This window comes from Triticum urartu, chromosome 7 (assembly GCF_003073215.2).
Source record: "Triticum urartu cultivar G1812 chromosome 7, Tu2.1, whole genome shotgun sequence".
Lineage (NCBI taxonomy): Eukaryota > Viridiplantae > Streptophyta > Magnoliopsida > Poales > Poaceae > Triticum > Triticum urartu.
This window is the reverse complement of record NC_053028.1, coordinates 73,038,262-73,056,128: the sequence shown is the minus strand read 5'-3', so window position 1 is coordinate 73,056,128 and position 17,867 is coordinate 73,038,262. Positions and strand designations below refer to the sequence as shown.

Genomic DNA, 17,867 nt, shown 5'->3' with positions numbered 1-17,867 from the left:
TTGACGATGAATCGTTCGTACATTGGGACGGCAGTCACCGACATCAAGATTTTGGCGAGCAATTTTTGTTTTGTTCCTTTAGTCATGTTATTAGTTGTTTGTCGAATGTCGTGGCCCATAGCACAATTGTGTTTATCTTGCTGATGATTCTATTCTTTATAATGTAACCCTAGATTAGTATATAAACTTCAGTCATTTATTTTGGGGCGGAGGGAGTAGTATTTTGTGATCAATAAAGAGCGGCATTCTCTCAACAACAATGAAAAATTCAAGATGGCTCCGTGAGCTGGGTTGAGACTGAGGGCCCACCTGTAAGCGTGTCACTCTCAACTCTCTGCATCTCACCCTGTACCTTCTCCTTCCTCCTCCCGTATCCTCTGATCAATCCATGGAAGGAGCTCGGGTCACACAAACTCCAATGCCGCAAGACACGCCGACCTCCCCAAGGAGACCTCCGACGGCCACAGCCTCCTTCACAGGGGTCTCAGGCCAGAGCCCTCCCTCCCTGTTTCCACACACTCCCGTCGTCGCTGGCGGCCGTGCAGGCAAGGTGCTCGACGAAATGCCTCCTGACACGCCAAGGCTCGTCGTCGCAAGCCTCGAGCTGCAGCGGCGGTCGTGGGCGGACGTCCCGCCGGACATCCTCGGGATCGTGGCCGGCCGCCTCCCCTGCGTTGAGGACCGCGCCAGGATGCGCTCCGTCTGCGCCGCCTGGCGCGCGGCGGCGCGCCTCCACCGCCCGCTGCCGCCGCCGCTCCCCCTGCTCGTCCACGCGGACTTCGCCTTCTCCAGCTTCTCCCCCGACGGTGTCACGACGGGGACGCGTCGCATCCCCCTGCCCGAGGACGTGGCGGCCGACGATGTCCGTTGCGTGGGCTCGTTCGAGGGGTGGCTCGCCGGCGTGCGGCCGAACCAAGGTCGCTACTTTGGCGATGCCCAGTGCTTCTTGATGAACCCTTTCTCCCGGGACGTGCTCCATCTCCCGCCTCCCTCCGCGTCCTCTCATTTCGTCGATGCCCACAGTAGATCCCTGCCCATCATCGGTGGCTCTGGTGTGGTTGAGTGCACCATCAACGCCCCACAGTACGTGATGTCGTTCTGCAAGGTAATCTTGTCCTCCTCACCTGATTCTGGGTCCAAATGCATTGTGGCTGCCTTCTCGGTGCATCGGAACGGAGCCAAGCTTGCTCTCTGGCGGCCTGGCATGACGTCGTGGTGCGTGTGCCTTGGTGGCTGCATAAGCAAGTTCAGTGATATTACCTTCTACCAGGGCAAGATTTACGTGCTCAGCGAGCTCACCACAAATCTCTTTGTCATCGAGATAACAGATGACGACGACTCTGGGCTGATGGCTTCTCGTGTCGAGCGTTGTGTGGCCGAGAGGCCTGAGATCAAGGGTAGCTACACACAGAGGTGGAACTTGGTAGAATGGCATGGAAAACTGTTGTTTATCGCCAGACACTTAGGTGGCGGTGAAGGCTGGCACGATATTTGCAAGGTTGGAGTATATATGGTGGATTTAAGCACTAAACCTCTTCAATTCACTGAGATCAACACCTTGGATGGCGACTGTATCTTCATCAGCCCGTGCAGCAGCAAATCATTTCATGCGTCAGAGTATGACAGGGTGGAAGGCAATGTTATCTACTTCATCGATGGCTATCTCTGCCATGCTAAAAATGGTCCCCTATTTGATAAGTTCATGTACAACTTGAGTGATGGTACATTTGCGCCATTTGCTGCAGATTTATCAGAGTGCAACTTTCAGGCACCAGATGGCAAGCCCATGAGTCAAACGTGGTTGTTTCCTTCTGAATGAACTGCAGCACAGCAACTCCGATGTTAATGAATCTTTAATGTATCAGAGATCCCTGATGCTGCTTGGCGCGTGGACCATTGTGTTTGCTTTTCAAGAACTGAAAAATAAAAACTAGTGTATGTTGTTGTCTAATTTGTGATTATTATGATGCTTGCCGACTTAAACTGTTTTAGTACTTCGTTTTCAAATTTCCATTTGGATCATCAGTTGATTCACATTTCTGGGAATCAGTAGTTAAGTGAGCAGTGGTTCTTCATATTAACTAGACTGTAGTGGTTCTGCAATTCCTCACCTATCCTCTTCCGGTCCTTTGGGTATTTCTGTCACTGGAGTAGACATTTCTACTAGTGGTTAATATAGCTAGTGGAGTGTTATATCTTCAAGTTTTATTCAATGGATTTCATTTGAATCTATGGAACTGCTTGCTTCCTTATTGAAGCATGGTATTATTAGGGATGAGCCTTTCAGTGCTGTTGATGCCCATACAGCAACAAGTCTCCTCAATATGTAAGCATCGTATCAGCACATGCAGATTGTATTAGTATTTGATTATGAGCTGATTTATAAATCTCTTATTTTGTATGACAACATTATGTCATGCCTTGTGATCTCGAACACTACTTATGATAATAAGAAATCCAAAGTACAGTGGCTATAGAAAGAAAGGAAGAGTTCGATTGCTTGGAGAAGGTATTCTTCTTGGTCGACTTTTTGCATAAAAATATTTAATATCACTAAAGAAAAATGTTTTATTTAAAACAGGGTATTTTATCAGATAAAACTGTTCCTTTGGTAACCCACCAAGTGGATTTTCTGCCCCTTATTTGACTAGTGAAAAATTTCGGCAGTTAGATGGGGAGGTTATTCATCTGCACCTTATCAAATTCTATTGGCAGACTGTCAACAATTTAAGGACCTTGTAAATGCGCATAAAGATACCGTTGGTGATTCAAATCTTAACAGTATGGCCTCTCGAAGAGTAAAGGAAATACCAAGAACAGCGACTGATAATATTCATGGAAACAGATATATGGAGGCTGTGAAGCCATCACCAGTAGATCACTCGATCAAGAGAGGAAAGAGAATCAGGGGATACAGGTCTTAAGCCTTATATGCTTTACCTGTGCCAGAACAAAGGCTTCTTGTATGCCTCTCTTTCTGTTATTTCTCACATAATTTTCTTAGCTGATCAAATTTCACAGAATTCATGTATGGCTGCTAATGTCCAAAATGCCTGTGTTAGTTTAGTACACTGAAGTTAATTTCTGTGTACATTGTTATCGGAGTCTGCACCATTTTCTTTGTGCTATCACGATCTTTGTTCCTCGTTGTTCTCGGAGTCCAGACTTCAAGATCCTTGTTTTCCCAGTTGCTCAATTCATTGTTCCATGCACCTATGTCCTTTTTTGATTCTACTCCTATAGGCAGGATTCTTAGCCGGGGTAAGAAAAGCCTGAAACAAATGACCGATATGGTAATTACAGTTCTGTTTCACATTCATTTTCTAATGATGGATTATCCCCTGCAGGTCTCTTCAGATTTGAGTATCATTGATCTTGATGTTCCATTTGCCTTCATGTTTACCTTTAGTGCCAGCTTAACTACATATAGCAATCTGGTAGTGTTGGCTGTTGTCACATGGCAAGTTCTGTTTGTATCGTCGCCGATGATAGTTTTGGCAATTCGGTTGCAGGTGATTGATCTAACTTTATTTCTGCATGGCTAAATTCCCTTTCTATTGTTATTTCATTTCCCGAATGATCTACTCTGCTGAATTTTCACCCATGGGGTTAATTTATCAGATGTTTCCTCACAATTCTGATTGAGTGAGATCTGTTATATTTGGTCTTCTAGAGGTACTATTTAGCCTCAGCTAAGGAATTGATGCGGATTAATGGCACTACCATGTCTGCCCTAGCAAATCACTTTGAATCGATTTCAGGGGCTATAACAATACGTGCCTTTGAGGAACAAGATCGTTTCTTTGCTCAAAATTTGGAGCTAGTCGACAAGAATGCTAGTCCATACTTTTATAATTCTGCAGCTACTGAATGGTTGATTCGGCGCCTGGAAACAATGAGTGCTGCGGTTCTTTCTTTTTCTGCCTTTGTCATGGTTCTTCTTTTTCCAGGAACTTTTAGCCCCGGTAAGTATCTTATCTGAAGTACTACAATCACAAGTTTCACATTTTTGAGAAAGTCATGGTTGCTTACAAGCTCTATGACTGCAAATATGTGCACTGAATTTTATAAGCATGCATCAGATGTGCAATGAATTTTATATGCACTGCGAAGAATTTTTTTTCCTCTCTTTTGATAGGTTCCTGGTATTGAGTTATGAAGGTTAAGCTTGTGATAAAAAAGCCTATTAGATAACCATGAATGGCTCGAAACCCTAGTGGTATATATATCCAACTTTCCCTTTAGCAACACTTTATATGCCCAATGTCTATGTGCCAAACTCATTGGAAATACAGTCATATAATATCATCCAGTTTATGAAGAAATTAACATTGCCCATCAGAAAACTAATTACTTCCGTTCATACTTGCGCAGGTTTTGTTGGAATGGCATTCTCTTATGGTCTTTCCTTAAATAATACTCTTGTTAACTCTATTCAAAGGCAATGCAGCCTTGCGAATCAAATAATATCTGTGGAAAGGGTGAACCACTACATGGACATACAAAGTGAACCAGAAGTTATTGAAGAAAACCGTCCGGCACCAGATTGGCCCCAAGTTGGCTGTGTGGAGCTTAGAGATTTGAAGGTAATCAAATTTAAACATGTACATGTACACTTGACCAGGTGAAACCCTTTAGAAATTCTAACAATTTTATGTGATTTATTTTCATTTGACAGATTAGGTACAGGGAAGACGCACCCCTTGTACTACATGGTATCACTTGCAAGTTTGAAGGTGGAGACAAGATTGGTATAGTTGGTCGAACAGGAAGTGGCAAGACAACTTTAATTGGTGCATTGTTCCGCCTTGTTGAACCTGCTGGAGGGAAAATAAGTATTGACTGTGGACATCACTACGATAGGCTTACATGACCTGCGTTCGTGTTTGGGCATCATTCCCCAAGATCCAACACTTTTTCAGGGTACAGTAAGATATAATCTGGATCCTCTTGGGAAGTTCTCGGATCAACAAATATGGGAGGTAAGGCGTGTAATATATCTACAATTTCAGAAAAATAAGCACCTTATCTAATCAGGATTAATAAACTGATTTATGGGGTCGTAATGACAAGTCGCCATTCTCTGTTATGGCATACATGCGTCTTAAAAGGAATCACTAAATTAGTTATATGCTATTGTGTTGCAGGTTCTTGACAAATGTCAACTTCTTGATGCCGTCCAGGAGAAGGAGCAGGGATTGGATTCACTTGGTAGGAGACCTCACTGTATCTATACATATATAAAATTTGGTCTCGCATTTATTTTAGGCCCCTAGCGAATTGGGCAAACATACAGTTCTGCTCTGGCCCTTTCAGAATTCAAAATGCATGTGCCTCTAAATCTGTCAAACTGTTAGTGGTACTAATCAAGATCTTGCCATACAGTTGCTGAAAACGGGTCGAATTGGAGCATGGGCCAAAGGCAGCTCTTTTGCTTGGGTCGGACGCTTTTGAGAAGGTGACGTATCTTAGTTCTTGATGAAGCCATGGCCTCTATAGACAACGCAACAGACGCCGTCCTTCAGAAAACGATCCGGACAGAGATCAAATATTGCACCGTTATTACAGTCGCCCACCGTATTCCAACAGTTATGGACTGCGATGTGGTACTTGCAATGAATGACGGTATGTTTGTCTTATTACTGCCAACTTATTAGGACTGCATCATAGAGTTTTTTATTCCACACTGATGAGCTACATGAACACTTCCAGGGAGAGTAGTGGAGTATGACAAACCTATAAAGCTCATGGAAACTGAAGGATCTCTCTTCCGCAAACTGGTGAACGAGTACTCGTCGTACACATCGAACTGAAACAGTTAGGAGAGATCGTTGATGACGTGCGTTACTGTTCAAGAATCAGTTTCTCTGGAGATGTACAAGAACCAGTTTCAGGGAACGGGCATGTTTGGATCAGAAAGAAAAATCTCTTGTCATACTCCAGAGGAGCTCATTTATTTGCAATCTGAAGAAGATGCAGTGCCATCTTCCAGAAATTGCCTGGATTCTTTTAGTTATGTATTGCTACCTGAAATTTTGAGTAATATACTACAGTTTAGCTTATTATTTGTTGACCGTTGCCGCTCTTCACAAGCGCTGAAGCTGAACAGAGCAAATCCCAGAATAGTTCCTCGTTCCAGCAATCAAGCATACAAGTCTACAGTAATTGGGAAGAACTTCAAATCTGTAACCCTGCTCGAACTTGTTAGGAGAAGAAATGATGATGTATATAATTTGTATGTAGATTTAGTGACACCAAATAATGTGCATATTGGCATTATATTTCGGTCACAATTTTGAGTTTCGCTCTGTACTGGAAGTGGAGGGAGCATCAGAAGTTGAGAAGAGCAAATTATATGTAGAAATGAAGTAGAAAGTCCATTGCAATCTGCTACTAGTTCTCAGAGAACATGCAGTGAGATGTTGCTCCCAAGATGACCTATTTCGATGTACATTTTTAATCCGAGTTTACACAATATATCATATATAGAGTACTACAAAGTACTGTGTGTAATAATGTACAACAACAATACAAGTCTGAATATCTGATGCTGAGAAAAAAAAGTACACCTAGTTAAACCAGACGGCGACAGTGCGACCGGCGGAGGAGCTAGCGCCGCCACGCCAGCGGGCTCCCGTCCTCCAGCTCTGGCCGCGTCCTCACCATCTTCGCCGCCGGCATCCGGCTCCCCCGCACCGCCATCCTCCCCAGCTCCTCCCCGGCGAGCGCCCGCAGGTCCATCTCCTCCCTCCTGCGCCTCCTGCTCCACCGCACCGCCGCGACCACGGTGGCCGCCAGGAAGCTCACCACCACCACCCCGCCGACGCCGGCCACCGCCATCCACGCCCACCACCGCTCCCTCACCGCCGCAGGCGGCTGCGGCGGCGGCGGCGTCGGCGAAGGCGGTGGCGGTTGCAGCCGCACCGCCACGCCGTAGTGGCCCGTGCCGGTCACCGTGCACGCGGTGTCCGACGCCATGACGTGCGTGGCCACGGCCTTGGCCTTCCCGCTCTCCACCGCGAAGGTCACGCACCTCGCCGCCGTGGCGTTGAACGGCGTCGTCCCGTTCGCCGCCGCATGCGCGAGGTCCCCGAACTCCACGCGGACGGGCGCGCCGAGCGCCCGGAGCCCGACGGCCCTGCTGCCGTTGTTCCCGGTCGACACGTCGTACGCGAGCAGCGCGGCCACGGGGGCGGCCAGCGCGTACCCGGGCGGCGCAGCGAAGAGCGCGCCGGAGGAGGAGTTGCCGAGGAACCGCTCAAAGACGACGTCGACGCGGCGGGCGAACGGGGACGGCACGACGCGGGGCGGCACGGTGAACCCCGCGGTGCCGGCGGCGGCGTCGGTGGCGTTGACGCCGTCGTCCCAGAGGGAGCTGCTCCGCACGCGCAGCGCCGAGGCCTGGACCTCGACGAGGCCGCACGGCGACGGGCAGGCCGTGAGGGGCACGCCCACGAGCTTGTCGGTGCGGTGGAGCAGCTCGAACGCGCGGTCGCGGACGACGTCCTCCACGGCGGAGATGTTGACGACGACGGCGGCGCTGCCGCGATCCTGGGCAGCGGAGCAATGATGATGCAGGAAGAGCGCGAGGAGCAGCAGCGACAACAAGGACGACGATGGGACCGCCATTGCTGCCTCTCTTTCTGGAGGGCTAGCGCCGTGGCGTGTGGCGGCGGCGGTAGGATGCCGCCATCTCGACGGAGGGCTCGAACGGCGGGCCGGATGGACGGAGCGAGCGGAGGAGGTGGCCAGAGCTACGAGAGGTTAATCACCAATGGAGGCAAATGATCTCCTATATTTAGGGGGGATGCTGGCTGTTAATTAGTACCAGCACTCAGATGAAATGCAGCATTATATTATCTTTTTTTTAACACAATACAGACGCACAGACACGCATACACTTATTTCTATGTGCCATGAACAAGTTTTACAGGATTTTAAAATTTAGAAAAAGATCGAGTTTAAGAAGAATGTACACGGGCCATGTAAAACTATAGAGAGAAAATTAACTCCTAAAGATGAGATTAGAGGAATATTTTATCAGACAAACGTTCAGTCTCTAGTCTTCATGGCTAACGCTTCCGCGAACTAGTGGAGAAGAGCATGAGTGAAGGAAGGAGGACGAGGAAGGAGGAGAGGGAGGGGAGCTAACCGAAACCGTTAACGAGGCAACGACAACCTAGTGACAATGTGGCAATGCCTTGACTTGACGCTGGTGAGACCGAAAAATCGAGGAGGAGGGAAAGAATGACATGGCGAGGAGGATGAGGAAGAAGAAGGTATGCGCCAATCTCTCATGATGAAGAAAATGAAATAGGGGTTTGGAGGTTTGCGCCATATGATTAGTGCACATATGCAACATTCTAGTCCCATCTGAAATTTTATTTTTGAGGGATCATCCGAAATAAATTGAGAATGCATGTTGGGTTCCCAGCGAAAGTGGGGATGCGAAAATGCGTTCGAAAGAATTATTGAACTTGCCAAAGAAAAACAACTTTTTTCAGGAAAAAGAAAAACAACTTTAAATAAGTCAGTCCAAAACATTTGTTCTGAACAATGAAGTCCTCTAAACGTTCATGCGAAAATGCCATGATCCACAATGAACAAGTACAAAAAATGTTAATGTTTGCTGAAACGTTAAAAGTACATTTTTTTGTTTTCTTAAAAAAAAGGATCACAAAAGCTAGAGCCCTAAAGGGTATTTCTGTCCAAAATCGGCCTTCTTTTCTAGTACTGCCAAAGAGAAAGAGCAATGGAGCAGCTCGGTTCTCATTTTATATGTCATCTTTATCGGAGCAACGGAGGGTGGAGCAGTTGATACGATAGTGCTACGGTCTCCAACCCAACCTTTTTCCGATGGCGACACGCCTCACCTCACCGGAGTTCGTGGAGTGCGGCAGCTTTATATATGGGGCGGCGCGGCGCGGCCGGGTTGACCCTCCATCGTAGAGAATCCTGCACATTCTCCAACACTTTCATACATCCGAGCCGAGCTGTCCGGGGCATCTTCAACCCTTGAAACGCCCGCATGTATCTGGACGGAATTGTCACACTTTGCCATGTGCCTCATCGGTCCGCGTCCGCAAACCAGACGCAAATCAGAAAAGCTTTGCGGGCATCTGCATCGCCACCATGTACACGTCCGACACCCTAGTCCATCGAAAAACATCTCTTGTACGGTTGTGCCGGCACCCTATCCCACGTGACAGAACCCCCGCTCCCCACATCACATTCATGCAAGCGAAGAGTGGACGCAATCATGCATTGGAGTCGGTATTGAAGCGTCACTCAGGTCGAGAGCGCTGCCCACATCGTGTCCCGGCCTCCGCACAAGTTCAATGTCGAAGAGACTACTGGACGGGCCGGTCTCTACCACATTCAAACCGGCTGCCTGTCCATCCGTCAGCCGGCATTAAATAGTTGTGGCGGTCGAGAAACCAACTCAGACGCCCGCATTGAAACAACCCGCCATTTGGCCTTGCCAGCGTCCGCTATTTATATGTGGCCAGAATCGACACGATCCGTACCCCACCACCTCCGCCATGAACGCGAGCTCTAGAGCGATGTGGGAGAGTCTCTCGATGGAGAAGAGGCAGGAGTTAGTCGGCCTTGCGACAGAGTGTGACTGGCCCGTCATGTGCAAGGATAGAGGATGACTTGCCGGAGGTCAGCGACGTCGACCAAATGATACAGGAGGCATTTGACGAAGAGCCAGCGCGCGGCCATCCCTATCTGCTTCACCATGGAGCAGGCGTATGCATATCAATGTCATCATGGCGGACGAGCAGTCAGCAGGTCTGGTGTTGGCGTTTCGGCAGGCGCGGTAGGACCAAAGCTACAACCTTGGGCTCATCGACGAGCATTGGCTCACCGAGGGACAAATCGCTGGCGAACGAGCGAGTGACGATGTGATGCGGCTTGAACTACGTCGGTATTTCCCCAGAGAGGAAGGGATGATGTAGCACAACTACGGTAGGTATTTCCCTCAGTGATGAGACCAAGGTTATCGAACTAGTAGAAGAACCACGCAACACCACGTAAACAGCTCCTGCACACAAAGAACAAATACTTGCAACCCGACATAAGAGAGGGGTTGTCAATCCCTCACGGGTAAAAAGATAGGTAAAATTGTAGTAGATTGGATAAATAGATCTCGCGGAAACGCGAGATAAAATAAATAATATTGTAGCAAGGTATTTTGTGTTTTTGGATTGATAGATCTGAAAATAAAAGCAAATAAAAATAAATCGCGAAGGCAAATATAATAAAGAAGAGACCCGAGGGCCGTAGATTTCACTAGTGGCTTCTCTGGAGAAAAATAGCATACGGCAGGTAAACAAATTACTGTTGAGCAATTGATAGAGCTTTAAATAATCATGAAGATATCCAGGTAATGATCATTACATATGCATCACGTCCAAGATTAGTAGGCCGACTCCTGTCAGCATCTACTATTATTACACACACACATCGATTGCTATCCAGCATGCATCTAGTGTATTAAGTTCATGGAGAAACGGAGTAATGCAATAAGAACGATGGCATGATGTAGACAAGATCTATGTATGTAGAAATAGACTCCATCTTGTTATCCTTAATAGCAATGATACATACATGTGGGTTCCAGTGGCGGAGCCAGCTCGGCCGGCGAGTCGGGGCAAAGTACACGGCGTTTCTGCCTGCCAGATTTTTGCCCCTACAAAATGCTGGTTAGCCCTCCATTTACTGCTCCTATTCAAACAAGAGTGCATGGTTGAGCCCGGGCAGCTGCCCCGGGTTGCCGGGAGGTGGCTCCGCCACTGGTGGGTTCCCCTTCTGTCACTGGGATCAAGCACCGTAAGATCGAACCCATCACAAAGCACGTCTTCCCATGGCAGGAAGAATCGATCTAGTTGGCCTAACTAAACCAAAGATTTGAAAAAGAAATATGAGACTATAAGTAACCACCCGGCGAGGGTGGTGAGCCATCTCTCATACTAAACCGCAAAAAGAGAATCAAAAGAGAGAGAGAGAGAGAGAGAGAGAGAGAGAGAGAGAGGAAGCCATCTAGCTACTAACTACGGACCCGTAGGTCTACAATGAACTACTCACGCATCATCGGATATGCACCAATGAGGATGATGAACCCCTCCGTGATGGTGTCTAGATTGGATCTGGTGGTTCTGAAACTTGCGGCGGCTGGAATTGATTTTCGTCGACTCCCCTAGGGTTTCTGGATATTGGGGTATTTATAGAGCAAAGAGGCGGTCCGGGAGGCCACCGAGGTGGGCACAACCCACCTGGGCGCCCTCGGGGCACCCCTCTGGCACTTCTTCGGCCCATCTTGTATTTTCTGGTTTAGAAAAATTCTTCAAAAAGTTTCGCTGCGTTTGGACCCCGTTTGGTATTGATTTTCCGTGAAGTAAAAAAACAAGCAAAAAACAGCAACTGACACTGGGCACTATGTCAATAGGTTAGTTCCAAAAAAAATATAAAGTTGTTATAAAATAATTATAAAACATCAAAAAATGATAATGTAATAGCATGGAACAATCAAAAAATATAGATACGTTGGTGACGTATCACGATGCCGTCATGGCCATGGGCGTGGAGGATCGGTGCTTCCTGGATGGGTAGCAGATGTACCGGTTCATGCACAACCCTTATGACATCCGTCGCGAGCGATGACGACTTCGCATTCTGCGGGCTAAGACAGATGCCATGTTCATGGAGATGAGCCGCGCCGCCCACACGCGATTCCCTCCTGGCCAGCCCGTCCACGTCCGGGGACATACATAGGGCGGACTCCGGCGAGGAAGAGTAGGAGCCGGCACACAGGCGTGGCCACTTTCCATGTGTGGTCGTATCCCACATACTACCCTTCCCCTCTCGTAGCTTCACTTCCTAGAGCTCACGGCCGTTGAGCTTGTTGTACATGGGGATGACAGGCCCCAACAAAGATTTGGACTAGGTTAAAAAAGTGTCGCCTGCTTTTGTTAAGTTGAAATATGTAAAATAGAAATGTAATGAATTTGATCCGGATTAAATGAAAACCATCCCGTTTGCATGAAAATCTGTCTGCTTGTTCAAATCCGTTTGAGATGTACGCAGACGTTTGAGATACACGGTTGAATGGTCGGCTCCCGTATCACTATTAGAGAACGGATACCGTTTCCGTTTTAGGGTTGCGTGTTGGAGATGCCCTCAAGGGGGAAAGAAAGAGTGATATGTGGGGGCTATGCCACGTGGGGTCCATCGGTTGAATGAGACGAGAGAAGTTTTTCTTTTTCTTTTTGAAGATGAAGGTATTTTTTAAAGTAAATTTTTCTTAATTTTTTTCTGTGATGATGGTTAGATGAGGTGAAAAAAAGCTTTTACATGCTGGTGAGGTTTTTTTGGCAGATTTTTCTTTATTTTCTTAGATGAAGGTGAGGCAAGGTTTGCTCTTTTATATGGACGTGAGTTTTTTTTTTCTTTTTTTCTTCAGATACACGTGACGGCGCACATGCCCAGTGAAATAAGCGCATAGCTTCATCTCATGCGACACGCAATGACGCGCCCCAACCACTATTGGTAGCACTGCTCATTTAAATGAGCTAATAAGCAACAATCAGTGAATTTTCCTAGCACGAAAGACCTAGAGGCTCTACCCTGAAAATGTGAAGACCAAACAAACTATCTGCAAGTGTACACGATCATGAGCTGAATGCAGCGAGCAGAACGCTCCTCAGTCCCAACGGCTTCGCGCGGTCGTCCAAGAAGCCTAAAGCAACACACCAAACGAGAACAATTCGCCAAACAGCATCGTCCAGACCGCGCGCCAGGCGCTTCCTGTCCAGCACCGGTCGCCGCCCGACGGATCGCCGGCGTGAGTATTGCGCGGCGCCGTCCGAACGGCGGGCGGCGGCGGCGGCGCCTGCACAACTGAGAGCAAAACTCTTGGCGCGTCAGATTCCTTGCAAATTATGGCTGAGACGCGCGTCGCACGTCGGCGGGAACTGACCTGGGTCGGGCATGCCGACGGAGCTGTCGCGGCAGCCGACGGGGAGGCGGCAGCGTGCGGGCAGCGCCAGCGCCTGCTCTCTGGTGACGTTGAAGTCGGCGAGCATCCCCGGGTCGGCGAGCAGCTGGCAGATGCACGGCATCTCGGTGGCCGCAGCGCGGCTCAGGGCGGTGCAGCACGTCGGCGCGGGGCGCCCCGCCGACTTGAGGTACGCCGTGCACGGCAGCACTTCCTCCAGGCACGGCAGGAGGGGGGACGGCGTGATGCTCATGCTCCTGCCGGGGGCGGGGGCGGGGGCGGGGGCGGAGGCGCCGACGGCCGCGGCTGGACGGGGTCGGGGGAGGACGAGGAGGAACAAGAGCACGGCGGAGCAATGCATCGCGGTCTCCAGAATGGCAGTGGCTGATCGACGCCGTGATGATCGATCTGAGGTTTGTTTTGACTCGTTAAGCCTGCGCATGCGCGCGCTCCGTGCAGAGAGGCCATCACCGGCGATGTTGTGGTGGTGACTCGCAGAGTGCGCATGCAGGATCACATCCAAGACCAGGTGTGTGTTGTGGGCATGTGCAGGCCGTTACAAACTCACGGCTTCTGTTAAGGCGGGCGGCATACTCGTTCTTTCTTCTTTGGAGAAGCGGGATTGCTAAATCTCAGCAATGTTATATTTGTGAGATCTTACATGGAAATAAGTGTAAAATAATAATTGTTCTTCTTCTTTTTAACTTTTTTTTGAATAACTTTTTTAACATTTTAAAATTTGAGGAGTTAAACGGTGGCCAGATCTAAATGAATCATCAGATTTAACTCCTCAAATGGAGTAACCCCATACGGATGTTCCTCTCCATCTTCTTCTCACTTCTTCCTTTCGGTGTGCCTTGGAGCAGCACATTGGTCGCGCATAGCTCTGGCGTGTCGCCAAACCCTGATCCCGCCGCCTCGCCACCGGCCTCTGCCACTACGGCGAGGTCTGACGTGCCCGTGCCCATGTGTGGCCTAGCTCCACGACCAAAGCAGAACACCCCGTATTCAAATTGGCGTCAGCTCGTTTTTTTAGAAAAGGAGGATGTACTCCCGGCTTCCGTATCTGGACAATACATGCAACCATATTATTAATTATTCCCAAAGACCATACAAGGTGATACATCAATAAGTTTGAAGGCACCATCTTGGCAACGTTGTTGCTACTTCTATCTCCTTGATGAAGGTGTGCCGAATGTTCGGGCTTAATACCAAACAGACATCGCACCAAAGCCTAACATCTAAAGCCGGGTGTCCCATACAAGCCACTACCTGGATTGGGTCCCACCCCGGTCTGTCACACTCTCAGTGAGCACCGCATGCTGCAAGGGCCGTCACCTCCATCATCCCTTGGTCCATCCTCAGAGTAAAAATGATGTACCGACCTTGCCAGGCCTGCCTGTCATCAACGCCACCATGACGTCAGACAACTCCCTCCTCCTGCGCACGTCCATCCAGACACATCCGTCGTCGAGAATCAGCTACACCATGCCGCCAATACTCGTCGTCGTCGACGCGGTAGATCCAACGCTGCTCCACCTGCTGATCCTCCACACCGTCGCCGCTGCAGGAACTGCCATGTAGAGCCCACCACCCACAGTACCTCTCCCGCAAACATCCAAGCCTCCCAAGACGGCGCCTCCATGGAGGACACGACGCTAAGGGCGCCGCCGCTGACGAAGCTATGTACCTAGGGTAGGGTCATGGATCTGTCCAAGATACCCTCCCCAAAGACATCTCTAAAAGAACCAGAAGCAGTTGAAGAGAGATCATCATCCATTCGACCATGAAGTTATGTTTCACTCGGCAGCTTTGAAGACACTCGACCATGCGAACAACCACTCGACCACCAGAAGATGTGAAGCCACTCACTCCGCAATGGTCAGGATTTAAGTCATAGCTTTAATAATCATTTATGGCACTCTACTCCGAACGTTACCAGTAACGCTCCTCCTTTATGAACATTGAACCCTGTGTAACGGAGGGGAGCTGGGGTCCTGGCGCACTCTATATAAGCCACCCCCCTCCTCTGGGACAAGGGTTCACACCTTTTGTAATTCACACGCATATATCCAGTCGACCGCCTCCGGGCTCCGAGACGTAGGGCTGTTACTTCCTCCGAGAAGGGCCTGAACTCGTAAAACTCGCGTGTACAACTCCTCCGTAGCTAGGATCTTGCCTCTACATTCCTACCCCCCTATTCTACTGTCAGGCTTAGAACCACGACAGTTGGCGCCCACCATGGGGCCGGTGTCTTAGTGATTTTGTGGAGAAGTTGCAAGTTTTCCGATCCCCTTCATCATGGTCTCAGGCGGAGGTTTGGCTGAGGGCCGCAAGATCCATCTCAGCGCGCTCGTGTTTATCGCCGACGACTCTGCTTGGCTTCAGGAGGCTCCACTCGAAGTCGACGCGCTCCCCATCTGTGGGGCAACGCACTTTCGCACGTGCGTCCGCGGCGTCCTCCTGCGGCAGCCGTCGACCCAGTATCAGTCGGCTCCAGCAGCTTTCCCCCTCCCTGTGGCCCGCTGGAGCAAACGTTCTGGTCGGTCGAGGCTTCAGCGGTGGGTGAGGCATGCAGTGGCCCGCCAATCGGGCACCCCTCAAGTCGCGGCAATCGAACCCGACGAAACTCTCTATGGCTTGTTCGATCTGTCGACTGGCTCCGTAGAGACTGCATCCGAGTGCGACAGTAGCGACCCAGCGGCAGAAGTTCTGATGGTCAATGGACCACGCGGTCCTCCTGGCTTCACCCGTGAAGACGGAGGTGATGGGGACGGCGATCCGTCGCGCGTTCATGAAGAGTACCGCCCCGAACCCCTCTCTTCGCAGTAGAGGGAGGAACTTCACCGCCGGAACATGGATGCACTGCATACTCCTATAGTTGGAGAAACGCCTGAGGCCCAGGCCTTGGAGCAGGCGCGCTTGGCCAACTTGGCTGAGCGCACTCGACTGGAGAACCTCCAGCGCGCACTCGACGATTGCGGTCGGCAACGTGCTCCTGAATCCAGTCGACGCCAGCTTTTTTCACCTCTGACTCAGGTATACCGAACCCCGATCCAGAATCTAGCAGCTGCTGCCCGGATAGCTGAGTCCATCCAACCTTCCCAGTCAGAAGCTGGCCGAGGTTTGGTGCAGATCCGAGCTTTGCTCCGAGCGGCGGGAGAACAGAGCACAGCCGTATCTCAGTCGCGGAATAGGATCCATAGCAGATCCATGGTTGCAGACACAGTTCAGTCGGCCCACAGCCCAAGATCGCCCCCGAGGCGTGAGGGACGTGGAGATCGACGAGATCAGTACAGAAACCATGAGCAGTATGATCACCGAGTCGATCGCGATGATCGTCGTCGAGTGCCCACGCCTCCCCCAAGGAGTGGGTCGTACGTGCCTCGGCAGCATGAAGACAGGCGCCCTCATAGCATTGGGCGAGGGATTCCACTCGACCCCAGGGAGCTAGGCTTTGATGCGAGATCTGTTCTCGTTCAGGGCTTGGTCGACAGAAACAGAGCTCACCGAGAGGGCCATGACAGGGATCCGCAAACCAGCAGCAGGGTGCATGTCTCAGGTCCAGAGTGCTTCAGCAGAGCCATCAGGGTTGCAGTGATTCCCCCCAACTTTAGGTTGGCGACTGGAGTCAGTAAGTTCACTGGTGAGTCCAAGCCTGACACCTGGCTTGAAGACTACCGAGTGGCTGTCCAGATTGGTGGCGGCAATGATGAAGTGGCCATGAAACACCTTCCTCTGATGTTGGAGGGCTCGGCTAGAGCATGGCTGAATCAGTTGGCACCCAGCAGTATTTATAATTGAGAAGATCTCGCCCGAGTGTTTGTCAGAACATTCAAGGGCACTTGCAAACGGCCGGCAGGTTTGACAGAATTACAGTGTTGTGTTCAGAAACCGAATGAAACTTTGAGGGATTATATCCAGAGATGGATCACCCTGCACCACACGGTGTAGGATGTGTCTGATCATCAGGAATTTGTGCCTTTAAGGAAGGTGTCAGGTATCGGGAGTTGAATCTGAAATTCGGTCGTACAGGAAATATGACTCTGACTCGGATGATGAAGATTTCCACCAAGTATGCCAATGGTGAAGAAGAAGAACGACTCCGGAGTGGCAAGCACAAAGCAGTCGCCCATGCAGCCGGAGGAGGAAACTCCGGTCGGAAACAGAAGCGCAAGGCCGAGCCAGCTGCTCCTGGTGAAGCCTTAGCTGTGGTTCAAGGAAAGTTCAAGGGGAAGCCCAAAGGGCCGTGGAACCCCAAGAAAGTAAAAGATCAAGATGGAAATGACGTGCTGGATCTGCCGTGCCACATCCACACCAAAAAAGATGAAGTGGGTAATTTCATTTATCCGGAGCACACCACTCGGCAGTGTCGACTCCTAATCCAGCAATTCCGAGAGAAACATCCCAAGGAAAAGGAGAAGGAAGCAGACAAGGCTGAGGATGAGGAAGAATATGATGATGGTTATCCCCACGTGAATTCCACTCTGATGATTTTCGCTAACGTTGAGAGCAAAAGCCGATTGAAAGTTATCAACAGAGAAGATGTCGGTGGGAACGACACCTATGGGATCACAAGAATACCTACTGTGGTTAGCGGGGCGCGGGGTCGTGAGAAGAGCGGATCAAATAGATAGCACACGGTTCGTTTATCCAGGTTCGGGCCGCGAGGATGCGTAAAACCCTACTCCTGCTTTGGTGGATTGTATATCTGTGTTCTTGAGCTAGCTATGGGGCGTGAGGAGCTCCAAAAAGCTGAATCCTTCCTCTGGTCGCCTCGGGCCTCCTTTTATAGAAAAAGGGGTTGCCACAGTGGCATACAGAAGGTGGAAAGGGTACAGTGATGCGAGGTTATCCCTCGCATTAC

General features: G+C 49.7%; 3 protein-coding genes and 1 pseudogene across 3 annotated transcripts; 2 read left to right on the top strand and 2 right to left on the bottom strand.

Annotated features, from left to right (window-relative positions):
- Positions 1-315: 315 nt before the first annotated feature.
- LOC125525040 lies at positions 316-3,830 on the top strand. The gene has a single exon (XM_048690059.1). The coding sequence runs from the start codon at positions 389-391 to the stop codon at positions 1,817-1,819; it is 1,431 nt and encodes a 476-aa protein (XP_048546016.1). The 5' UTR covers positions 316-388; the 3' UTR covers positions 1,820-3,830.
- On the top strand, positions 3,704-6,349 carry LOC125525041 (annotated as a pseudogene).
- A 63-nt stretch (positions 6,350-6,412) lies between these two features.
- LOC125525043 lies at positions 6,413-8,045 on the bottom strand. Its single transcript, XM_048690060.1, has one exon. It carries the CDS (start codon positions 7,627-7,629, stop codon positions 6,610-6,612), a length of 1,020 nt encoding a protein of 339 aa, XP_048546017.1. The 5' UTR covers positions 7,630-8,045; the 3' UTR covers positions 6,413-6,609.
- Positions 8,046-12,539: 4,494 nt separating this feature from the next.
- On the bottom strand, positions 12,540-13,658 carry LOC125525483 (non-specific lipid transfer protein GPI-anchored 7-like). The gene has a single exon (XM_048690481.1). It carries the CDS (start codon positions 13,440-13,442, stop codon positions 12,927-12,929), a length of 516 nt encoding a protein of 171 aa, XP_048546438.1. The 5' UTR covers positions 13,443-13,658; the 3' UTR covers positions 12,540-12,926.
- Positions 13,659-17,867: the final 4,209 nt, after the last annotated feature.